A 25,756-nucleotide genomic window follows, 5' to 3' on the forward strand; every position below is an offset into this window, starting at 1 on the left:
TGAAAATACATGAGTCTGCAGACGTGTGTTTGGGAACCACAGAGCCCCTACACAATGCTACTTAGAGAATGTGGTTTGAAAATTTCCACTGGGCTTGGGTGACTGGTTTATTTGTCACTACTCTCTGTAAAATAAAAAAGTAATAATGGGAGAGAGGGGGCGCTCAAGATGGCGGCATGAGTAGGGCGGCGGAAATCTCCCAAAACCATATATATTTTGAAAATACAGCAAATAAAACTATTCCTAAAAGAGAGACCAGAAGGTTTAGTACAACAGCCAGGCTATATCTACATACATCTGTGAGAACTCACCATCTCACAAAAAGGGTAAGATACAAAGCCGTGACCTGGCAGGACCTGAACACTCCCCTCACCCCACCTCACTGGCAGGAGGAGAAGAATCAGAGTGGGGATGGAGTGGAAGCACAGGACTGCTAAATAACCAGTCTTAGTAATCTGCACTGGGAACAGATACACATTGCATGGTGTACTGGATATTAGAGAAATGGAAAAGTAAAATCCGAGATGGAGACTGTGAGTAGGTCCCCATAGCTGGCTCCCCTGAGACAAAATAAAAGCTGGCACTTTAAAAGTCTTAGAGAAGACAAGGGTTTAACAGGTGAACAAAATCGTCACAGCACACTCAGCCCAGCAGGCTGGGAATCTTAAGGAACTTCAGGTGCCTTAACCCCCTGGGTGGCAGTGCAGCTCTGAAGCCCCTCATGGTGATAAGCAGCCTGCCATTCATTCCCCCCTGTCGGTGTTGCAAGCAAACTGGCTGACCTGCCACTGCTGCAGAGCAGCCAGGGAGCAGCCATGCCCACAGAAACCACACAGAGTCTTCTCCCAGTGTGTAGCTAACCTGGACAAACCCAGAGGCTGCTGCCTATGCGCAGCTGCCTGGCACAGGCAGAGGAAGCTGGCGCAATGTCTGGAAGGCACGAAGGGGTGCTGTTCTCACAGGAGAACACACCTGATGTGTCTGTAACACCTGGCAGTGCCCTAGGCTATCCTGAGGGCCACTCAACCCACAGCAACTCAGGGGATTAAGCCAGAGACTGCTCCCTGTGTGTGGGTAACTGGCACAGGCAGCGGAGAAGGGCAAGGCAACCAGCATGCAGGAAGGGACTTTGTTCTCCCAGCTGACACACATGCCACTTACCGGTGATCACTTCTATCACTATGAAAAGCCAGAAGAACCTGGTCCAGTACAAAATCGCTCAAAGCCAGAGAGAGGGCCTGGTGAGATAGATATAACCAATCTTCCTGAAAAATAATTCAAAATAAATGTCATAACCATGCTGATGGAGCTGCAGAGAAATATGCAAGAGCTAAGGGATGAAGTCCAGAGGGAGATAACAGAAATGAAACAATCAGTAGAAGGACTTGAGCAGATTGGAGGAGGTGAAAGAGATTGTTAATGGAATAGAAATCTGAGAACAGGAATACAGAGAAGATGAGGCAGAGAGAGATAAAAGGATCTCCAGGAATGAAAGAATATTAAGAGAACTGTATGACCAATCCAAACGGAACAATATTTGCATTATAGGGGTACCAGAGGAAGAGAGAGAAAAAGGGATAGAAAGTGTCTTTGAAGAAATAATTCTGAAAAATTCCCCAAGCTGGGAAAGGAAATAGTCTCTCAGACAATGGAAGCCCACAGATCTCCCAACACAAGGGACCCAAGGAGGACAACACAAAGACATATAAGAATCACAATGGCAAATATCCAGAGAGATTCAAGATGGTGGTGTGAGAGGTGAGACAGAGAATTCCTCCCAAAACCACATACAGTGTGAAAATATAGTTAATACAAGTAGCCCTAAAACAACAACAGGAAAGAAGGCTGCACCAGACTGCATACAGACCTCATGAACAGAGCAGACCTCATGAACAGAGAAGACCTCATGAAACAGGGTAACGTACCAAAGCCTTGATCTGGCGGGACCCAAGCCCTTCCCCCACCTCAGCTCACTGGCAGGAGGAAGAGAAACAGAGCAGCAAGGGATTGGAAGCCTAAGACTGCTGAACACCTAGCCCTGGAGGTCAGCTTTGGAGCAAAAACCTACATTGTGTGGTGCTCTGGAGGTTGATGGGTTTGGAGAGCTGAGACAGGTGGAGTGCTTGAGAGACTGAGATTCTGGTCATTTGTGGAGGACAGGGATCCACATCCAGCCACTCTGGGACAAAGGAAAGGCGGACAGTCTGAGAGGCTTCCTAGCAGCAAGAGGGCTGCTGAAGGGGTGGAGTTTGCATGGAGCTTGCCATGCAGGAGAAGGAATAGATGGACAAGGTTGTCTGGGTCCACTCCGCCGAGCAGGTTGGGAACTTTGTGGAGCGTCAGGTGCTCCATCGCCCTGGCTGCCTACTCAGCTCTGAGGCCCCCCACTGTGACACACAGCCTGCTGCACCTGCCTCTTGGCCTGCCGGCACCTGCTCACAAACTGCCAGGCTCTGTGCTGGCATCAGGCCAGCCAGAGGGAGGCCCTGCCTACAACACCTAGAGATGACAAGCACAGAGGCTTATACCTGTGTGCTCGGCCCACTGGCTCTGATACTGGAGACAGGTATTGTAGCCAGGAATCAGGAAAAAGCTCATCCCTTCCCCCATACACCAGCACCACTCCCCTACAACCCCCAACCTCACGGTAGAGGCTGAGCAGTTCCAGAGACTCGAGCTTCTGGGCACTACAGGGCACTACATAGAATTATGAAACATCGAAGGAACCTGGTTCAGACCAAAATCTCACAAACCCCAGAAAAAGGGCCAAACAAAACTGAACTCACCAATCTTCCTGAAAGAGAGTTTAAAATAAAAATCATAAACATGTTCATAGAGGTAAAGAAAAATATTTAAGAACTGAGGGATGAATTTAAGATGGAGAATCAATCCTTAAGAAATTACATATCTGAAATGAAGCATAGAATGGAGTGATTTAAAAGCAGATTAGATATAGTAGAAGAGATGGTAAATGGAATAGAAATTAGAGAAGAGGAATACAAAGAAGCTGAGGCACAGAGAGAAAAATGGATCTCTAAGAATGAAAGAATATTGAGAGAACTGTGTGACCAATCCAAATGGAACAATATCTGCATTATAGGGGTACCAGAAGAGGAATAGAGAAAAAGGGATATAAAGTGTTATTGAGGAGATAATTGCTGAAAACGTCCCCAATCTAGGGAAGGAGATAGTCTCTTGAACTATGGAGGTGCACAGATCTCCCAACACAAGGGACCCAAGGAAGATGACACCAAGACATATAATAATTAAAATGTCAAAGATCAAGGATAAAGACAGACTTTTAAAAGCAGCTAGAGAGAGAAAAAAGATCACATACAAAGGAAAATCCATCAGGCTATCATCAGACTTCCAACAGAAACCTTACAGGCCAGAAAGGAGTGGCATGATATATGTAATGCAATGAAGCAGAAGGACCTTGAACCAAGAATACACTACCCAGCAAGGTTATCATTTAAATTTGAAGGAGGGATAAACAATTTTCAGATAAGCAAAAGCTGAGAGAATTTACCTCCCACAAACCACTTCTACAGTGCATTTTGGAGGGACTGCTATATATGGAAGTATTCCTAAGGCTAAATAAATGTTACCCAAGGGATAGACAAAGAGTACAGAACATGATACTTCACATATAAAGAATGGAGGAGGAAGAAAAAGGAGCAAAAAAAAGAACCTTTAGGTTGTGTTTGTAATAGCATACAAAGTGAGTTAAATTAGACTGTTACATAGGGAATTACCCTTGAATCTTTGGTAACCAAGAATCTAAAGCCTGCAGTGGCAATAAGTACATACCTATTGATAATTACCCTAAATGTAAATGGTCTGAATGCACCAATCAAAAGACATAGAGTCACTGAATGGATAAAAAAAAGACCTGTCTATATGCTGCCTACGAGAGACTCACATTAAACCCAAAGACATACACAGACTGAAAGTGAAGGGATGAAAGAGGATATTTCACGCAACTAAAAGGGGGAAAAAAGCAGGAGTTGCAGTACTTGTATCAGAAAAAATAGATTTCAGAATAAAGAAAGTCACAAAAGACAAAGAAGGACACTACATAATGATAAAGGGGTCAGTCCAACAGGAGGATATAATCATTATAAATATCTATGCATCCAACACAGGAGCACCTCTGTATGTGAAACAAATACTAACAGAGTTAAAAGGGGAAACAGAATGCAATGCATACATTTTAGGAGACTTCAACACACCACTCACTTCAAAGGTCAGATCAACCAGACAGAAAATAAGTAAGGAGACAGAGGCACTGAAAAACATATTAGAACAGATGGCCCTTACAGACATCTACAGAATACTTCATCCCAAAGCAGCAGGATATATGTTCTTCTCAGGTGCACATGGAACATTTTCAAGAATAGATCATATACTAGGCCACAAAAAGAGCATCAGTAAATTCAAAAAGATTGAAATTGAAATTGTACCAACCAGCTTCTCAGATCATAAAGGTGTGAAACTAGAAATACACAAATCAGAAAAGCCCATAAATACATTGAGGCTTAATAACATGATTTTAAATAATCAATGGATCAATGACCAAATAAAAACAGAGAACAAGCAATAAGCAATGTATGGAGACAAATGACAACAATAATTCAACACCGCAAAATCTGTGGGACGCAGCGAAGGCCATGCTAAGAGGGAAGTATATTGCAATACAGGCCTACCTCAGGAAAGAACAATTCCAAATGAACAGTCTAAACTCACAATTAATGAAACTAGAAAAAGAAGAACAAATGAGGCCCAAAGTCACTAGAAGGATGGACATAATAAAGATTAGAGCAGAAATAAATAAAATTGAGAAGAATGAAACAATAGAAAGAATGAATGAAAGCAAGAGCTGGTTTTTTTCAAGAAAATAAACAAAATAGTTAAATCCCTAGCAAGACTTATTAAGAGGAAAAGAGAATCTACACACATAAACAGAATTAGAAATGAGAAAGGAAAATCATGACAGACCCCACAGAAATACAAAGAACTATTAGAGAATACTATGAAAATCTATATGCTAACAAGCTGGATATCCTAGAAGAAATGGACAACTTTCTAGAAAAATACAACCTTCTAAGGCTGACCCAGGAACAAACAGAAAATCTAAACAAACCAAGTACCAGCAATGAAATTGAATTGGTAATCAAAAAAACTACCCAAGAATAAAACCCCTGGGCAAGATGGATTCACTGCTAAATTTCATCAGACATTTAGAGAAGACATAACACCCATTCTCCTTAAAGTTTTCCAAAAAGTAGAAGAGGAGGGAATACTTCCAAACTCATTCTGTAAAGCCAGCATCACTCTAATACCAAAACCAGGCAAAGACCCAACAAAAAAAGAAAAAAACAGACCAATATCCCTGATCAACATAGATGCAAAAATACTCAACAAAATATTAGCAAACCAAATTCAAAAATACATCAAGAGGATCATACACCATGATCAAGTGGGATTCATCTCGGATGCAAGGATGGTACAACATTCGAATACCCATCAACATCATCCACCACATCAACAAAAAGGACAAAAACCACACTATCATCTCCATAGATTCCAAAAAAGCATTTGACAAAATTCAACATCCATTCATGATAAAAACTCTCAACAAAATGGTTCTGGAGGGCAAGTACCTCAACATAATAAAGGCCATATATGACAAACCCACAGTCAACATCATACTTAACAGCGAGAAGCTGAAAGCTTTTCCCCTAAGATAGGGAACAAGACAAGGATGCCCACTCTCCCCACTTTTATTCAACATAGTACTGGAGGTCCTAGCCATGGCAATCAGACAAAACAAAGAAATAAAGGGCATCATGATTGGTGAGGAAGAAGTCAAACTGTCACTATTTGCAGATGACATGATATTGTACATAAAAAACCCTGAAGACTCCACTCCAAAACTACTGGAATAAATATCTGAATTCAGCAAAGTTGCAGGATACAAAATTAATACACAGAAATCTGTTGCTTTCCTTAACAGTGAACTAGCAGAAAGAGAAATCAGGAAAACAATTCCATTCACAATTGCATAAAAAAGAATAAAATACCTAGGAATAAACCTAACCAAGGAAGAGAAGACTTATACCCTGAAAACTACAAGACACTCTTAAGAGAAATTAAAGAGGACACTAATGAATAGGAACTCATCACATGCTCTTGGCTAGGAAGAATTAATATTGTCAAAGTGGCCATCCTGTCTAAAGCAATCTACAGATTCAGTGTAATCCCTATCAAAATACCAACAGCATTCTTCAACAAACTTGAAGAAATCATCCTAAAATACATATGGAACCACAAAGGCCCCAAATAGCTAAAGCAATCCTAAGAAGGAATAATAAAGGAAGGAGGATCTCACTTCCCAACTTCAAGCTCTACTACAAAGCCACAGTAATCAAGACAATTTGGCACTGGCAGAAGAACAGACCCACACACCAGTGGAACAGAATAGAGTCCAGATATTAACCCAAACATATATAGTCAATTAATATATGATAAAGGAGCCATGGATATACAATGGGAAAATGACAGCCTCTTCAACAGCTAGTGGTGGCAAAACTGGACAGCTACATGTAAGAGAATGAAAGTGGATATTTGTCTAACCCCATACACAAAAGCAAATTCAAAATGGATCAAAGACCTGAATGTAAGTCATGAAACCATAAAACTCTGAGAAAAAAACATAGGCAAAAATCTCTTGGACATAAACATGAGCAACTTCTTCATGAACATATCTCCCTGGGCAAGGGAAACAAAAGCAAAAATGAACAAGTGGGACTATATCAAGCTGAAAAGCTTCTGCACAGCATAGGACACCATCAATAGAACAAAAAGGCATCCTGCAGTATGGGAGAATATATTCATAAATGACATATCCAATAAAGGGATTGATATCCAAAATATATAAAGAGCTCATGCACCTCAACAAACAAAAGCAAATGATCTAATTAAAAAATGGGCAGAGGATCTGAACAGACACTTCTCCAAAGAAGAAATTCAGATGGCCAACAGGCACATGAAAAGATGGTCCACATTGCTAATCATCAGAGAAATGCAAATTAAAATCACAATGAGATATCACCTCACACCAGTTAGGATGCCCACCGTCCAAAACACAAACAACAACAAATATTGGCGAGGATGTGGAGAAAGGGGAACCCTTCTACACTGCAGGTGGAAATGTAAATTTGTTCAACCATGGTGGAAAGCAGTATGGCGTTTCCTCAAAAAACTCAAAATAGAAATACCATTTGACCTAGGAATTCCACTCCTAGAAATTTGCCCTAGGAATGCAGCAACCCAGTTAAAAAAAGACATATACACCTTTATGTTTATCTCAGCATTATTTACAGTAGTGAAGAAATGGAAGCAACCTAAGTGTCCATCAGTAGATGAATGGATAAAGAAGAGGTGGTACATATACACAGTAGAATATTATTCAGCCATAAGAAGAAAACAATCCTATTTGCAACAACATGGATGGAGGTAAAGGGTATTATGCTCAGTGAAATAAGCCAGGTGGAAAAAGACAAGTATCAAATGATTTCACTCATCTCTGGAGTATAAGAATAAAGAAAAAACTGAAGGAACAAAGCAGCAGCAGACTCACAGAACCCTAGAAGGGACTAACAGTTACCAAAGGGAAACAGACTGTGGAGGATGGGTGGGAAGGGAGGGGGAAGGGGGAAGGGGTCATTATGATAAGCACATATAATGTAGGGGGGCACGGGGAAGACAGTACAGCACAGAGGAGACAAGTAGTGATTCTATAGCATCTTACTACACTGATGGACTGTGACTGTAATGGTGTATGTGGTGGGGACTTGATAATGGGGAGTCTAGTAGCCATGATGTTGCTCATGTAATTGTACATTAATGGTACAGAAAAAAAAGTTATAGCGGGACAACAATCTAAAATAACCGATTCATAACTGTGATCGTATTGTCACAGTTCTTCGCTTATTTAATTTTTGCTCTGTAATTGGAAGTGGAGTATATAAGGGGCTGTGGTGGAAGGAGAATATTTATAGGTGGTGTTGTCTGTTGAATTCCAGATGAGATTGTGGAAGTACTATCTGACACTGACGAGGAGCTGCCCTCCCAGGAGTTCCCCATAATTGTTGACAGCTATGATGATGATGACAGCAATGGTTTTGTGAGGCCTGTGATCAGAATAGAAGAGGATTTGACTGGTCGGGTCCAAATTTCCTCAGATGAAACAGAGGTGGATGAGGCTGCTGCCTCCTAGCACAGTTCATCTGATGGTGGTGAGCAGGATCTTGGTGAAAATTTTGGCCAACCAGAAAACGATCCTGAGGCCAACCCAGAGGTTTTGGATAAAAAGTTACCAACTGATGCCGAGCCTGCACCTGCAGAGGACCAACCAAGGAAGAGGAAATGCAAAACCAAGAGTATAGCTGTGACAACTGGTAAGTAAATTAAACCAAGAATGCCTGTCCCTCTGCTTATGCCTAGCCTGCCACTTGTGCCAGCCACACCTGCCATGCCCTTTCCCTAGGATATGTCTGCCTTGTTGGGTCTGCCTATCCTGCCTGCCAACCCTGGGCCATTTCAGCAACTTCCTAGTGGTCAAGGAAGGCAGCCATCTTCCTGGGACGGTCTTCCTGGTAGCAGGAGAGGCACACCCATGTCTTAGTACTCACCATTCCATCCATCTGGAGTGCTTTCTCCCTGCACTTCTCATCCTGAGGAGATCCCATTTTCCTTAGCACCCAGCCCCATTGTCACTTCCTTTAGGAAGCCATGAGCCAGAGTTACTGCTCCCTTCTGGGTTCCCAAAGCTCTTAGACCCTGTCTCTACTAATGCATTTGCACAGCTGTGTTAGGTTTCTGCATCTCTTGATAGGAGGACTCGTAAACTCCTCTTTTAGTCTCTCCCAGAGTAGAGCCTGCTATTTGGCACATAATGAATGTTTAATAATTTTTTTAAATAAATGAGGGAATGACACTACTGATACATGAGTCTTTGGCTAGAGCAACCATAGAGCAACCAGTGGTGTGGGTGCTAGACAGAGGTGAAAAGATTTGACCTGCGTGTCATCTAGAATATGAGCCGTTCTCCTCAGAGCAAGCATGTGAATGATGCCAGATGATTCCTCAGGCTGTATTTTCCTCAGTTGCCCACAGCCTAACCTCTGACAGCATGCTCCTTTAGCCGCTGGTACCTGTGACTGAATCCCGCCCTTTCACTCTGCTGGTGACTCCAGGCCTGCGGGCAGAGTGGTAAAGCCTGTTGTGCTGACTGGCTGCTGGAGCAGTGTGCAGGCTTCAGGGCTTCAGATGGAAGTGTTCACTGACACACATGGCCCTGGGCTGGGCTCTGGGGGCTTCTCCTGGGTTTACCTTTCTGCCAGTTGCTTGATGGCACCACTTTGCCAGGTATAAATGAACTATTATGTTTGCAGGTAGGAGAGTACAAAAAGAGCATGCACCTTCAGAGAAGCATGCCGCAGCAAAATTGGAAAAATGTAAGCCTGGGTATGTACAGCTCATGACAGGCACTGAGTGTCATCAAAGCCACACGTTAAGGAGTCCATGGGCCTTCGGGGGTCTCCAGAGGGTGAAGGAGGCTGGCATGGGAGGCAGATAGGGGTCCCATCCCTGAGTTGAGAGGGCATGGGGAGGAGGCAGAGGTGTCCGTCCTCTGAGTTTCCTTTGTCCTTAAACTCAGAATAAAGGATGTTGGGTAGGCAATGCTACAGTTTTTCAGGTGAGGTGTGTACAGCCCGGTGGCCACCAGCTAGCACTAAACCAAAGCAGACTGGGAGGCAGTGGCAAGAAGGCCCAACCAACATGCTCCACCCTGCTGGGGCTGAAGGAGGGCAGTCCAAGTCACCTTCCAGGTTTTCCCAGTGGTTTGGATGCACCCAGTTACTCTCTGGACTTACATATATTCTGGCGAATTTCTAAAGCTTAGCCGTTAGGAGGAACTACATTGCTTGCCATTCCTTTATTTTTAAGTTGTACATAATTGATGGAAAACACCAGGTTATTTAGACCAAAGACATGTTGCCACTTAGAGCAAAAAATGAACATATTTCCTCATTTAGATTCTAGGAACTTCTTGCTTTTTTCCCTTAGAAGTATGAGGTAGTAAGCATGGTTTTCTTGACTGGTTTCACTTGCATTCAGGAATAATGCATACTTACCTCTGAGTTATCCTGCAAGAGAAGGGATGTATTTGAAGGACTGTACGTTTGTTGATTTGTTTTTCACCTGTATATTGGGGCAATAAATGCATCTTAAGGGGAGAGGCCAAATGATGTGTCAGGCATTGTGGTGACAGAGCAACTTGGACCTGAGCAGAGAGGCTGTCTCTCTGTTTCTGCTCTCCTCTCTGGGAGAGGTCGCTGGGAGCAATTCCACATGTTTTGTCTTAGGTGGATCCCTTTTCAGCACAGTTTCTTTGGCTTCCTAGATACATATGTAAGCCACTCTGCCAATAGGGGCATGTGTCTTGGCTTAGTTCTCAGGTTGCTTTGCCTAGAGAATGTGACAAAAGAAGTAAGAAGCTGTCCTTTGGTGTCATTGGCCTGCATCATCCCAAGGAGGGGGTGAGTCTGTTTGGACTCCTCACTGTTGCCACATCTTTCTTGTCCCAGTGAGTTGGCTTCCTGTTGTGCTCGGCATTGTTCATGTGTAGGCTGCTTGCTGGTCATGCTGTCTGACGTACCCATTTGGAGTCTCGTTGGCTCTTCTGATGTGTATATGCTCAGCCTGCAGTGAAGTGGCTCAGGTATTGGGGTGAAGGTGCGCTAAGCCACATGGCCTACTTGATGTGAGCACGCACCCATGCACACACACACACATGGGTCTTGTTTACTACTGAGGTCTGCAGATGATTCTGGTTTTCATCTGCCACCTTTTCTGATGCAAATTTGCTTTCAGAAGTAATTTGAGGTAGAAATGTTAGTCAATCATATCCAGTTTTGGGGTGAAGACCCTCCCTTTAGCTGCCTTTGCTTTGTCTGGTGTTTCTTCTCCCCCCCCCCCACACCAGCCACCTCACAGAGGGCGTATTTTGTGACTTAAGGGTTGATGAGTATCCTGGCAAAAACCTCAGTCTCAGGAGTTCTGGTCTGTCAGAAACTCACTCTGCTATGTTTGTTCCTGTTTGATCTTTCCAGCTCTGTGGGCTCCTTTCTTTGGACTTGTGGATTGCTCCAGGCAAGATAAAAATCCTTCAGTTTAAATAAATAGTTGTTCTTAATGTGAGTCCTTTATGTGCTGAGCACTGTTCTTTGTGCATTTGAACTGGGCTTTGAAAGATGGGGCAGCAATACTGGTCTAGTGGGAACACCATGAGATTTGGGCCAGAAAATTCAGTGTCTCAGTGGACTTTGGGCCAGTCACTTAGGTCTGAGCTTCAGTTTTCTCATCTGCAAAGTGGAGATTATAAGAATAGTGATTGCTTCCTTGATGGGTGGTTGTGAGGATTAAATATGATAATGCAAAAGGAAGTTCTTTACAAATGATAAAGCACTACACAGAAGGTCACTCTCACAGGAGAGGTGGAGATGTGGTCATTCTAGGCCTTGGGCAAATAGGTAGGGCTGAGGCATGAGTGAACTGTGGGAAATCACAGTTCATGTCCAGGGAACGTTCAAGTTGCCCACTTTGGACAGAGTGGAAATGGTGGCTGGCAATTGAGGTTGGGACCCAGTTGACCTGGGCCACACAGTCAGTGAAAAGCCAGGGAGGGACATAGTTGGAACACGGCCTAAGGAAATTAATCTGGAGGTGTGTCGTGGTTGGATTGGAAGAGAAAGAGCCTAGAGGTAAGAAACACCATGAGAGCAGTGCTGCGGGAGCAAGGCCTAAAGGGGAGGCCCTGAACTTGAACCAGGGTGGTGGTGGTGGGGTGGGAAGGAGGGGCTGCATGGAAAGATGTGGAGGAGGTGTAGTGGTCTGTCTTCATGCCTAGCTGAATATGGGGCAAGGGAGAAGGTGACTTTTCAAATGTCCTCAGCTTTCTGATAACAGAAGTTGGATAATTATGCACATCGAGCTGGAGACATAATCATGTTAGTCAGTTGGGCATTTGCATTGGGCAATTGTAAACTCGACTGGATCTTGGGGGAGAGACTGAGACTGCAGATACAGGTGTAGGAACACTCCTGTTGAGATTGAAACTGTGGTCTTTACATCTCTGAAAATGTGCAATAGTGAAGAGAAAAAGGCTATGAATGCAACCTTGGGAAATGCCCTCATAGAAGGAGCTGGAAGGAAGAAGGACCAGCAAGTTGCCAAATCTCCTGGGCCACAAGCTCTATGTATGCATTTCTTCTGTTTATTAGGTGTATAAAACTCAGTTGAATTTACCTCTGCAGGGTTGTTATGTGCAAAATACCTGGGTGTTTCTTGCATGACCTTGAAAAGTCAAAATGGTATTCTGGAAGGAATTACAAGCAAAATAAGGATTAACTGGATGAGAGAATCTACACCCTGCTTAACAACTCTGTCTTTGATAACAAGGTACAACTAATGAATAAGCACTTACTGAGCTCCTGCTGTATGCCCAGGACTCTTTGGTTCTGCAAGGTGTGATGTATTTCCTGCCTGGAGAAGTGTCAGTGCAGATGGGGACATGCATACATGAAATAACTAGAGAATACTTGTGGGTTGTAATGTATGCTCCAGATGGCTATGACCACAGATGGGCAGAGGCAGAAGTCACTAAGAACCCAAGCAGTCAGATATAGGATTGCCTGGAGGAAGTGAGATTTGTTCTGGTTCTGGAAGGATGGTCAGTGGAGAAAACACCAGTGGTGTTGGAGAGGGCATGTGTTGAGCTTTGACTAGCTGAAAGAGAGGTTCATAGCTGAAGAATAACGGGAAGGAGGTCTGTGACCTTGGGCAAGTTATTTCACCTCTCATTGCCTTAGTTTCTTCATCTGTAAAATGGGGACAATAATACTACCTACCATTTCATAGAGTTATTGTGTTAGGCCTTGGTAAGTTAATCCACCTCAAGGGCCTAGGACATAGTTAGCAATACATGTCACCTATTATTATGTTTGAGAGCATAGGACTGGGTACCAGAAGGCTTTGGGAATCAGGTTGAAGGAGCTGAACTTGAAATCAATAGGCACAGGGATGTGATGTGATAGGAAGCAAAGACTGCTGAAAGCAATTAATCTGTCAGTAGCACCAGGGCATGAACTGGATTGGGCAGAATCTGGAAGCAGAGACCCATTGGTCATTAGGTTTTTCAAAATTTATTGTCTCTGGTAACAAAACTTTCTACAGTGAAAGGTTTTAGATCTTTCTAAAGGTTCCCTAGCCTTTGGTGCCCTCCCCAGTGACAGGGGTGTTACAGCAGATGATGGATGAAGGGAGCCTTAAGTGTTCTGAATTGCATTTCAGTTTTGCCTCAGTCTGCTTACTCACAGGTTTCCATCTCCTACCTCAGCAAGCATGGACTGCTTTCCTTGGCTGTCCCTGACTTTTGACTGCATATAAGGAAGGATGAGTCCTGCATTCATGTGCTCTCAACAGTCTCACTTGTGTCCTGGTTGCCTGTTAATTGTCTTTACCTGAGCTTCAGCTTGGCTTTTTATCTTCCCCCGAATGTTTAGATTTGCAAAACTGTTAATAGTTTCTGGTCTGCTTAGAACTGCTCTCTGATTCACTCGTTTGCTTTTCTTTATTTTTAGCTGCCAGAGAAAATAGATATTGTCTGGAATAATAAAATGCTGAGAACAGCTGGCTTATGTACCACCCGCAATAATTGGTACATGAAGGGGCATTATGCTAAGGTTCAGATTGCACTGAAAGTCTACGACTCTACAGGTGATGGCAGGAGCAATGGCAGCTTTCCTGTTGTGCTCTTTCCTCAGGCACAGTGTCTGATGAGGTATTTTTAGGTGCTGGTATTCTCTGACGGCCTGGGTCACAGCTTTACCCATTATTCTTGGGTGGGCAGGCCTACTGTGTGTTGCTTAGAGGATGTGATTAGCGGATGTCTCCCCATCCCCGAGAATCCAACTTGTCCTTCCTTCTACTAGGCTAACCTTCTCTTCACAACTAGCTGTCTGTTGTGAGGGGCAGTATCTCCATTCTCCCAGTAACTGTGAGGTTCAAGGTTCCCTATAGGTACCCTAGCCAGTCACCAAATCATCATAATGACTCTCCAGTCATTATTCTTTCTCCATCTTTGCCCCCGCCCAGGTTTGGGCCCTCATCACCTCCCTCTACTCTCTGCTCTACTTGGTCTCCTGCACACCACTGCATTGTTCTCCGACTAAGAGGCCTTGGCTTTGCCAGTGCCTGGAGCCTGGCTTTCGGGCTGTCATAGGCTGCCTCTCTCCCACTTGGCTAGTCTTGTCTCTCACTACCCATGTGCTCCATGAGGCTTCCTTCACACTGGCTTTCAAAACATACCACATGCCTTCCCAACCCCAAAATTGGCTAACGTTTTTCACTACACCTAGAATGGCCTAAGATTGCAAATCCAGTCAATTGCGAAGGGCCCAGCTCAGATCCAAGTTTCTCCATGGAGCTTCTCCTGACCAAGTTCCCTGGCCATAGTGATTGCTCCCCACTCTGCCCACTTATATTCCTGGAGGGTGGAAACCAAGGCTTGGCTGGATGTGTTCTAGCAGCATCCCACAAAAAAAATTAAGCACATTGGAGCTGCTCCAAAAAGACTTGCTCACCTAAGGCTCTCTGCCACTAACAAAATGGAGTCAAAGTAGGTAGAAATTTCAGTTTCTGAATCCTGGGAAGATAACTCTAGTACCGGCCTGCATATCCTCACATAATGTGGCTTTGGATCTGGTGGGGTTGAGAATCCAGGGCTGGTAGGGTAGCAGACCAGAAGGGGGTTGATTTAAGTACACATAATTTCTGGGATACTTCAGAAGACTGACTCTGGGATACTTTGATCCATGAAATATGCCATGTGGCTGCCTGGCTGCTTGATGGTGACTATGATTCTCATGGTGACACATGGAAGTATCATGCCAGAAAATCTAATACAGTGGGAGAAGGAGCCAAGATGGCATGAGTAGGGCAGTGGAAATCTCCTCCCAAAACCATATATATTTTTGAAAATACAACAAATACAACTATTCCTAAAAGAGAAATCAGAGGATACAGTACAACAGCCAGGCTACATCTACATCTGCGAGAACTCAGCATCTCACGAAGGGGGTAAGATACAAGCCGCGTCCCGGCGGGACCCGAGCGCTCCCCCCACCCCAGCTCCCTGGCGAGAGGAAAGGAGTCAGAGCGGGGAGGGAGTGGAAGTGCAGGACTGCTAAATAACCAGCTCTAGTAATCCACACTGGGAGTGCAGACACACAGTACATGGTGTGCTGGATATTAGGGAAACAGAACAGTAAAATCTGTGAGTGGGTCCCCGCAGCCAGCATCCTGGGACAAAAGAAAAGCAAGTGCTTTTTGAAAGTCTTAAAGGGACAGGGGCCTCACAGCTGGATGAAAGCATCCCGGCACACTCAGGCCAGCAGCTGGGAATCCGGGGAACTTTGGGCGCCCCAGCCTCCTGGGAGGCAATGCAGCCTTGAGGCCACTCGTGGCGATAAACAGCCTGCCAGTCGTTCCCTCTCCAGTGCTGCCCCACCACAATGGCAGAGCAGCCAGGGAGTGGCTGCGTGTGCATGCACGTAGCACCGGAGTAACTGGGGAGTGGACAGACGTGTGCCCGCAGCAGGAGAGCAGTCGGGGAGCAGCTGCGCAGGTGCATGCAGTGGCAGAGCAGCCAGGGAGTGGCCACGTGCCCACTTGCAGTGGCGGAGCAGCTGGGGAGTGGCCACGCCCACAGCAACCGACCAGAATCTTCTCCTGGCATGCAGCTGCCACGCTACTGCCTGATACAGGCAGAGGAAACTGGGGCAAGGTGCGAAGGGGCATCATTCTCGCAGGAGAGCACACCTGGGACACCTGACACTCCTCGCAGGGCTCTGGGCTACCCTGACGGTGACCCCGCCCACGGCAGCTTAGGGAATTAATCCAGAGGCTGCTCCAGGGGTGCAGGTAACCAACACAGGCAGCGGAGAAGGGCAAGGAGACCAGCAAGCAGGAAAGGACTTTGTTCTCCCAGCTGACACATGCGCTACCTGCCTACAACTACCTCTATCACCATGAAAAGGCAGAAGAATGTGGTCCAGTCCAGAATTACCCAGACAACCCCCAAGAGAGGGTCTGGGGAGATAGATTTAACCAATCTTCCTGAAAAATAATTCAAAATAAAGGTCATAACCAAACTGATGGACCTGCAGAGAAATATGCAAGAGCTAAAGGATCAAGTTAGGAGGGAGAATATAGAAATAAAACAATTTCTGGAAGGACTTAAGAGCAGACTGGATGAGGTACAAGAGGCTGTTAATGGAATAGAAATCAGATAACAGGAACACAGAGAAGCTGAGGCAGAGAGAGATAAAAGGATCTCCAGGAAGGAAAGAATATTAAGAGAATTGTGTGACCAATCCAAATGGAAAAATATTCACATTATAGGAGTACCAGAAGCAGAAGAGAGAGTAAAAGGGATAGAAAGTGTCTTTGAAGAAATAATTGCTGAAAACTTCCCCAAACTGGGGGAGGAAATAGTCTCTCAGACCATGGAAGTCCACTCATCTCTCAACACTAAGGGACCCAAAGAGGACAACACCAAGACATATAATAATTAAAATGGCAAAGATCAAAGACAAGGACAGAGTATTAAAGGCAGCCAGAGAGAGAAAAAGGATCACATACTAAGGAAAACCCATCAGGCTATCATAGACTTCTCAATGGAAACCTTACAGGCCAGAAGAGAATGGCATGATATATTTAATGCAATGATACAGAAGGGCCTTGAAACAAGAATACTGTATCCAGCACAACTAGCGTTTAAATATGAAGTAGGCTTTAAACAATTCCCAGACAAGCAAAATTTGAGGGAATTTTCCTCCCACAAACCACCTCTACAGGATATTTTAAAGGGACTGCTCTAGATGGAAGCATTCCTAAGGCAAAATAGATGTCACCAGAGAAAATAAAATCACACCAAAGAAAGAAGACCACCCAAATACTAACTAAAGGCAAAAAATAAAATCAACTACTCACAAATAGCAGTGAAAGGAAACACAAAAGAGCACAGAATAAAATACCTAACATATAAAGAATGGAGGAGGAAGAATAAGAAGGGAAAGAAATAAAGAATCATCAAACTGTGTTTATAATAGCTTAATAAGCGAGTGAGGTTAGACAGATAGTAAAGAAGCTACCCTCGAACTTTTGGTAACCATGAATCTAAAGGCTGCAATGGCAATAAGTATATATCTTTCAATAATCAGCCTAAATGTAAATGGACTGAATGCACCAATCAAAAGACACAGAGTAATAGAGTGGAAAAAAAAGCAAGACCCATCTATATGCTGTTTACAAGAGACTCACCTCAAACCCAAAGACATACACAGACTAAAAGTCAAACAATGGAAAAAGATATTTCATGCAAACAGTAGGGAGAAAAAGCAGGTGTTGCAGTACTAGTATCAGACAAAATAGACTTAAAAACAAAGAAAGTAACAAGAGATAAAGAAGGACATTACATAATGATAAAAGGGTCAGTCCAACAAGAGGATATAACCATTATAAATATATGTGCACCCAACACAGAAGCACCAACATATGTGAAACAAATACTAACAGAATTAAAGGAGGAAACAGAATGCAATGCATTCATTTTAGGAGACTTCAAAACACCACTCACTTCAAAGGACAGATCCACCAGACAGAAAATAAGTAAGGACACAGAAGCACTGAAAATCTAATATGGTGTACCCAGAGCTGGCCAGGATCACCCGTTGCCATAGCTACAAGATTAACTACAAGATTCAGTATGAATGTACTCAGTGCAAAAGCAGGTTAGACACTTCTTAGACTTTTTCCCAAGTATGTTTTTACCACAGCTTCCAAGGGGCTCTTCTGTGATTTTATTAGTAAGTCCATGGCTCTTTGACTTCGAGTGTCAAACCTCTCTACTCCTGTCCAAGTCCTCTCTCTCCATTCTCTCCTCCTCTGTGTTGGCCCAGCTTGATGCTGCTCAGTGCCCCACTCTGAGAACCCACAGAAAAAGTCATGCTCTGAGCCCAGGGCCAGCAGCTCAGAGAAGATGCCAGGGTATGGTGACTGATTGGTGTCTCTTTCCTTCGTAGGGTTGGCCGCTACACTAAGTCGTTGGACAACAACGGCTTTATCTGTGCCAAATGCAAGGCCACTCTGGTTCTGTTGCCATCATATCATAAAGATGGAACCCTCATTGTGCCCCATGTGAGGCCATTTGCTAAGTATGTGAAGGAGAATTACAGATTGATTTAGTGGGGAAACAAGGGGATGAGCCATGGGGATGTGATGAGAACTCTGAGCAAAGATTATGCCCTTAAACAAAAGGAAGGTCGTTGAGGTTATCTGAGAGGACATTTCTGTGAGCTGGGTCCTTCACTGGTTTAAGAAGTTTTAGAAAAATATCTTTGTTTCTGTGAAGTGATAAATATTAGAATTTGAGTTCTTTTTTGGTGCTTCGTGTTGTTAGTAATGATTATTCTTAACCCAAGTTTCCTATTGCTAACCATTGTTTGCCCTTGATAGTACTCAGAGGCCCTTTGGATACACCTTGGGTCTTATTTAGGTGCTGTGGTTGTTAACATGTAGAAAAGAATGCAAAAGAGAAATGCATTTTTGAGAGTAGCAGTTTGCAAGAATGAGAATAGTGTTGGAAAGAGAACAAGTTTTAAAGGCAATGCTTCAAAACCAGGGCCACTGGCAGATACAACCTTGTCATACCTACCTAGAAATAAAAGATAAGCATGTTTCATGAATTTAGTTGCTCTACACATAAAACGAAGTTATCTGAGCAATGTTACTTTTCATGAAATAAAAATTTTAGTAAGATATTTTCCACAATTCACTTGTTAGCAAAGGCTGTTCATAGAAATAGGAGAAGCACGTTTCATGAATTTACTTGCTCTAGACATAAAATGAAGCCATCTAAGCAATGTGGATGAAATAAAGTGTTTGCTTTAGACATTGAACGAAGCCATCTGAGCAACGTAACTGTTGAAATAAAAATTTTAGGAAGGTATTTCCTGCAATCCATTTGTTAGCAAAGTCTGTTTTTAGAAATAAAAGGCACACATGTTTCATGAATTTAACTGCTCTAGACACTGAATGAAGCCATTTGAACCAATGTAATTGTTCATGAAAAAAAATGTTTTCTGCAATTTTACTTGTTAGCAAAGTCTTTTCATCAACACCCTGTACCTAGAGCTGAACAGATCCTCAGATCTTTTGTCCAAGATCCCGGGCATCTGAAGCTCTCCAGGATGTGTCTGGAAGAGCACTCTCTGTTCTGAGTTTCTGATTTTTGTAACTGCCCAATAAACACTTAAGCAGCCTCCCCACTTCTGGGAGATACCCAGGATGTTTACTGGGATTCTTGTATTCATTGCCTATTGCTGCCATAACAAATTACCAGAAACTTAGTGACTTAAAACAGTACAAAGGTCTTTTCTTACAGCTCTGGAGGTCAGAAGTCTGGCATGGACCTCACTGGGCTGAAATGAAGGTGTGGGCAGGGCTGCGTTCCTCTCTGCAGGCCCTTGGGGAGAATCTGTTGCCTTGTCTTGCAGCTTGTAAAGGCCACCGTCTTCCATCCTCAGCTGGCAACATCTGTTTCTCTGACTCTCTACCTCTGCTTCCCTCTTGCACTTCTAAGGACCCTTGTGATCACACTTTGGGCCCACCTGGATAATCCAAGAGAACATTCTTATTTTAAAATCATAAGATTGGCAACCTCAGTTCCCTTTCGCCACATAAAATAACAGATTCACAAGTCCTGAAGGAAGATTAGGGAGTGGACATCTTTGGGGACCCGTTACTCAGTCTGCCACAAACATCTGTACTAGTCTAGCATCACTGATACTTTATTATAACAGGATGTGTTATTCTGCCATTTTCCTTCTGTCTGTCCTTCATTTTGCAGATGCTCGAGTGTTTCTTTAGTGGCCACAAACTGAAGCCTAATCACAAACCGAAGGGGTTGGGTATGTGCACAGGATAGTACACGAACTTCTCTAGCTAAACCCCTGAGGTCCCTCCTCACCAGCCCCAATTCCAGCCTTAACTACAGTCTCAGTAAAGGCCCAGCTGTCCTGTGAAACTGGGTCATGGCATGTTGGTGACTTTACTGGGGGAACTGACTGCAGTGGTTCCACTCCTGCGAAGGGCAGGTCTGTTCTCTGCCTTCACTCAGTAGCCCTGTCACCTGCCCCTCTGGGAAGCCCGTTATTTCCTCCACTAACTTCCACCCCAGCTGTAGCCATGGGAAAATGCTCCCTATGGCCTGCCTATGCCTCCAGGTGGCCTGTGTGCTAATGACTCCGCAAGTCATCCAATCTTGTTGCTTTTCTTCAGTCTCACTGCCATTTCTTGAGGAAGAGCCTGCCTCCCCTCTCACCTGAATAACCACAACAGCCTTGTAACTAGTCTGTCTGATACCATCACCTGACCCCAAACTAACTTTCAGTCTTATTTTCAACCCTTCTTTAACCCGAACCCTTAATTCTAGCTAGTTGGGAATCACTTATAATTCCTCCACTAAGCATCACTCTTTTCAGCCTTCCCACCTTTGCTACTATACTCCCTTCTGCCTGGGAATTGTTGTCTTTCCTTCTCTTTGCCCTTGGAAATACTTCTTGTCCTTCAAGGTCTGCTCATGTCTGTCATAATGAAGCCTTCCCAGTGGCTCCAGCCAGAGGGTTCTGGGCTCCAGGCTCACTGTATGTGTCCCACATTTGCCTCATCCCATAGACTGCTTGGTATCATTGCTCCTCTCCACATCTGCCCTGCTGGCCTGAGCTTCTGGAGTGCATGGACTGTATCTTATTCATGTCTGAAGGCCCTCTTCCCAAATTTTATGCCTAGACCATGTCCAGCCAGGAATTAACTGCTTATCCCCCCCATCCCCCCCATCCCCCACCCATACACCTGGGTGCTTCCCTGTGATGACAAGAGTGCCCAGGAGAGCAAAGAAGAGGCTAGAAACAGATGTGAACACAGGCAGCACTGGCTGGGGCTGACCCAGGGCTGGGCAAGGAGGAGCAGGAAGTACATCCCTGGAGCCTGGGCAGGGCCAGTTGTAATGATGCACTACTTACACACCCTGGTCCTGATTATCTTGTTTATTGAAAAGTTTTAAGCAGAATTTTAGACACAAACATGAGCAAATGCAGAGGTCTTGTGGACCACAATCACAGCTGAGCTGGAGGCTTGGGCCACTGGGCAGCTTCCACTAAGCTGTTTGCCTCATGCTCCCTGTATGCAGGGAAGGCCAAGGTCTAGTTACCAAATTAGAAGGGTGGTGGCACTCCAGGCAGCCAAGGTAAGAAGGGCCTGAAGGCAGTCACCTCTGAAGGGACAGGCTGTCACTGTGGGCTTGGCAGTTAAGGAGCAGCGATGGCACAGCCCGCAGAGGCGGGAGAGCGAGGCTCCCTGGGAGGCCCAACTGGGGCTGCAGGGCAATCCCAGCAGTGTGAACGGGAAGGCTACAGGGAAAGGGGGAGGAGCATGCTGTGGGGGGCAAGTCAGGCTGCATAGTGAAAGGGGAACCCCCATCCAGCCTCACAAGCCTGAGTAAGAGGCCTCTGTGGTCTCAGACCAGGAAGAATCCTTGCGGGAAGACGGTGGCTGCCGCTGGTGGCCTCTCTGCTCGGGGCAGCCCAGGCGCATAAGTACCATCCACATACGCTCGCGGAACTTGACCCCCACAAAGGCATAGAGCAGTGGGTTGAGGCAGCAGTGCATATAGCCCAGGCCTGAGGTGACAGACTTGGCCACATCCACATGACTTTCTCGGCCACAGTTGCGGGCCAGGGCCCCCAGGTCCATGAGGGTGTCCACCAGGGCTACCAGGTGGTAGGGGGTCCAGCAGAGGGCAAAGGCCACCACCACCACTACCACTAGCCGCATGGCTCGCAGCCGCCGCTGGCCCCTGGAGACCAGCAGCACAGCCAGGATGCGGGCATAGCAGTAGGCCATGACCAGCAGGGGCAGCAGGAAACCAGCAACCAGCTGCAGAAGGCGCAAAGCAGAGCGGCCCACCTGCGGGAAGTTGTACTGGCAGTGTGTGGCGTTGAGGCGCTCGTCATGGTGGGCTGACAGGAAGATGAAGTCTGGCAGGGCAAAGAGCAGACAGAGGCCCCAGACAACCATGCAGGTGAGGGCCACGCGGGTTGGGGGCCCCCGGCGGTAGAGCTGGGTGGCATGTACAATGCTCAGGTACCGGTCAAAGCTGATGCAGGCCAGCAGGAGGGCCCCTGCGTAGAAGTTGATGTTGAAAAGGGCACCTGCCACTTTGCAGAGGCCGGAGCCGAAGACCCACTGGACGGCTGTGTCCACTGCCCAGAGTGGGAGGGTCAGCACCAGCAGGGCATCAGCCACGGCCAGGTGGAGCAGAAAGGTGTCGGTGCTGCTGCGGGCTGCCCGCTGGCTCAGTAGCACCGCCACCACGGCGCCATTGCCCAGCAGCCCCAGCACGAAGAGGAGGCCATAAAGCACTGGCAGAAAAGCCCGGTCAAAGTTCAGGCTGAAGTCCTGGGGGCAGGGTGGGGAGGCACAGCAGGAGTCATTCTCATTCTCTCCGTAGTCATAGGAAGAGCTACAGTTTTCCAGGAAGAGGACAAGATCTGAGGCTTGGAACTCTTGGCGCTCGCTCATCTGTTAAGGGAATGGGCTGTGTCAAGGATTGACAACCACTCCGTGGAGATTTAGTGGGAGGAGCCTTTCCCAGAGCAGCTCCTGGGGGCGACTGGCTCCTGCCCCTGCCCTGGGCCTTGGCCACACCCTGTAACTTTCCACGCCTTTCTTCCAAGGCCACACCTCCTAAACCCCACCTGCCCAGCCTGGGCCCCCGGATGGTAACTTCCCTTCTCAAAGGCTGCCTCTCTTACCCTCTGGACCATCTCATTAACCCTGGGACTGTGGGCTGGAGGAGAAGCTGCCCAGGGGCTCTCCTTGCCCTCTCTCCTCTCTCCTCAGTGTCCTGACCACACCTAGTTCCACCCCCTTCTTTCCCGGGTGCCTCGCCACAGTCCTCACGCCCAGTCACTGGCCCTCCCTTTCCCTCCTCAGCCCTTGTCTGGGGACCCCAACTTCCTGCACCTCCTCCCCTCCCCCCCAGCTGGGGGGCCCCTTTGCAAACCTCTGCTCCCTCCACCCCCGCAACACATTCTTCCTGCTCCTATTCTTCCCCTCCCTACACTGAGGCCTGCTACCCACTGGGGACTTCCCCACCAAGCTCTCCCAGAAATTTTCCTTACCCCGTTCCTCCACAAACCACCCCAGAGCTGCATGCCCCCCGCAATGCCAATTCAGTCCAGCACTGAAGAGTCGAAGTTTAAAGTCAGAAGGGAAGGGAGCCTTGGAGGCGGTTGTGGGTGAGCCTCTACCTCCTGTAAGTACCACCTGAGGCACCAGAGCCAGAGAGGGAGGGGACCCACCTGTGGTCATCTGCAAGTTGGTGGCCAAGTTGGGTTCCCAATTCCTCATCTGGGGCTCCTGCCACACCCCTACAATCTCGACTTCCTCACCCAAACCTCTGGTGGCTCTGGCTTGTACTCCAGCCCCGACGTTCCCCCAGTGTCCTGGGCTCTGCACTCTGAGCTGTGGTCTGACCTGGCTGGGCAACAGCACTTACCTCAGGGACCATGGCTGGGCTGGTGGGTTCTCGGCTGCCTGGCTGCGTGCTGCCTGCCCCTCTGCTCTGCTGCTTGTGGTTGGAAACCTATACTACACAGAGGAAGTGAGGGTTTCACATGATTCTCACAGCAGCCTCTTCCATGGGGTTATCTATAGCAGACCTCCCTAGACCCATTGGAGTTCCTTTCCCAGCCAGGCCCCTGGCTGGGGGAAGCTGCCCTGGAAGAGCTGGCCACAAGCCTGGGACCAAAAGACCTGCAGCCTCGGGAAGGGCAGGGGCAGGTCCCTGGAGGGGAGAGGTTTGAAAGTGAAGCAGAGCTGCTGGGAAGGAAAGGACAGCCCTGCCGCCAGGGCGCAGAACGGCTTCTCCCACCCTGGTGCAGTCAGTGCTCAATAAATTGGAACTTGTGCTCCTCTCTCTTGGGCTGGGGTTCATCTTTGCATAATTGTAGACTGAGTCACTAAGTGCATTAAGTCTGTAAAGGAGATTAACCTTCTTAAAATAATGAAAATATTTTAAAGAAATCTATCACACTAAATCTAGTCCCTCCTTTTGCCCCTCCCTGTGAACCAAGAGTGGCAAGTAAAGGGAACTGCTAGTAATGAGCTTGCCAAGCTCTGTTCCAGATGTTGTGTTAGGTGCTTTCTCTGCCACTGCCTCATTCCAATCACAAAGATCCCTTGTGGGGTGGGGTTTGTCCCTCTGGCTAATCCAGAAAGGGGAAAGGCCTTCCCCAGGCATGGCAAGTAAGAGTGGGTGAACCTGCCACTGTCTCACTCCCCTTTAACCACTCATCACACTGTCTGCAGGGGTTTTTAACAGATAAACTATGATATATTCATGCAGTTATAAACAAATGAACAGGGATGCATCTAGAAAAGCCAATGACCACATGATGGAAGAGGAAAGTTACAGAATAATGTGTAGAGTCTCACACCACTTATGTAAATTCTAAAAACCACATGCAAAAAACAATACCATATTGCTTTGGATACAGCTATTTGTTGTGGAAGTTCAAAACAGGGACTGGAGATACCACGAATTCATGAGAGTAGGTGCGCTTCTGGGGCAAGAAGGAGACTTGGGTTGGGGACGAGTACTTTTGGAGAGTACTTGGGTTGGGTGCTTTTGAGAGAAAGCACCTCCTGAACTTCGAGGAAAATCTGTACAGCTTGTTTGTGGAGCAAAGTCCCCTCTATGGCTGCCCAATATGACAGTTCTCCTCCTGACTTAGCCCTTAGCTCCCCACCCCACACCCTTCTTCCCTCCCATCGCTCTGTCCTCCTAATTTGCCTCTCTCAAGCAATTTCCTCTTTTCCTTTCCCTACCCCTGAGGTGAAAAGGAGAGGGAGGTGGACACAAAGACCATGCTATCCCATGGCTTTGGTGACCAGTTTGCTGCCAGAGTGCTTCAACAGAGCTTCCAGGCTGAGGCCTGGAATTCAGTTTAAACTTCTTGACAAGACTTGTGAGCCAGCAGAGACTTTCCCCACCTTTTTTGGTCAGAAGATGTGACTATCCTTGTTCTCAACAGCTTGTCACTTGCAGGGTCCAGGCCAGAGGGAACCAAGGAACTGGAGGAGGTCAGGAGTAGTGCGAGTGGAGGGGCCCAGGGGGATTCCAGAAGCCAAGTGGTTAGGATGGTGGGACTTGGCACCTGACTGCCTGTGGGGTGAGCAATAGGGGCGGGAGGGGGGTCCATGGTTTCCTGAGGCTGGTCCGGACTAGTTTCCATTCACTGGGCTTCTATACTCAAAGAAGTGAGGACATATGACCACAGCTCTATTTGTTCCAATTAAAGGAGGGTCTGTATTCTGCAGTTATGCCCTTCATCCCCTTTTTGGTTTTAAAAAGATCTTTTCTATATGAAATGATAGTGAAAAGAGCTGAGGGTTTTGGAAATACCTTGTGTTGGCAAAGGCTGACCACCCAATGTGGGCCCTCCAAATAGATGTTGGAATGTTATGGGTCCCTGTGAAATTTCAAAGTCTAGGGACCCCCTAG

At 46.1% G+C, this 25,756-nt stretch overlaps 2 protein-coding genes across 3 annotated transcripts; one reads left to right on the plus strand and one right to left on the minus strand.

Annotated features, from left to right (window-relative positions):
* The first annotated feature begins 524 nt into the window (after positions 1-524).
* GCNA (germ cell nuclear acidic peptidase) lies at positions 525-18,375 on the plus strand. Its single transcript, XM_036890978.2, is given in 8 exon segments — positions 525-537; positions 8,088-8,462; positions 9,459-9,531; positions 12,384-12,528; positions 13,710-13,845; positions 14,919-15,034; positions 17,815-17,921; positions 18,213-18,375. Coding segments are annotated over 8 exon segments (1,128 nt in total).
* Positions 18,376-21,611: 3,236 nt separating this feature from the next.
* CXCR3 (C-X-C motif chemokine receptor 3) lies at positions 21,612-23,810 on the minus strand. 2 transcript variants are annotated; one of them, XM_036890985.2, is made up of 2 exons: positions 23,750-23,810; positions 21,612-22,770 (listed from the first exon to the last, which is right to left on the minus strand). In XM_036890985.2, exons 1-2 carry the CDS (start codon positions 23,759-23,761, stop codon positions 21,676-21,678), a joined length of 1,107 nt encoding a protein of 368 aa, XP_036746880.2. In that variant the 5' UTR covers positions 23,762-23,810; the 3' UTR covers positions 21,612-21,675. The 2 variants fall into 2 exon arrangements, with proteins under 2 accessions (XP_036746880.2, XP_057351419.1); XM_057495436.1 differs by lacking the exon at positions 23,750-23,810 and adding an exon at positions 23,553-23,661.
* Positions 23,811-25,756: the final 1,946 nt, after the last annotated feature.

This window comes from Manis pentadactyla, chromosome X (assembly GCF_030020395.1).
Source record: "Manis pentadactyla isolate mManPen7 chromosome X, mManPen7.hap1, whole genome shotgun sequence".
Lineage (NCBI taxonomy): Eukaryota > Metazoa > Chordata > Mammalia > Pholidota > Manidae > Manis > Manis pentadactyla.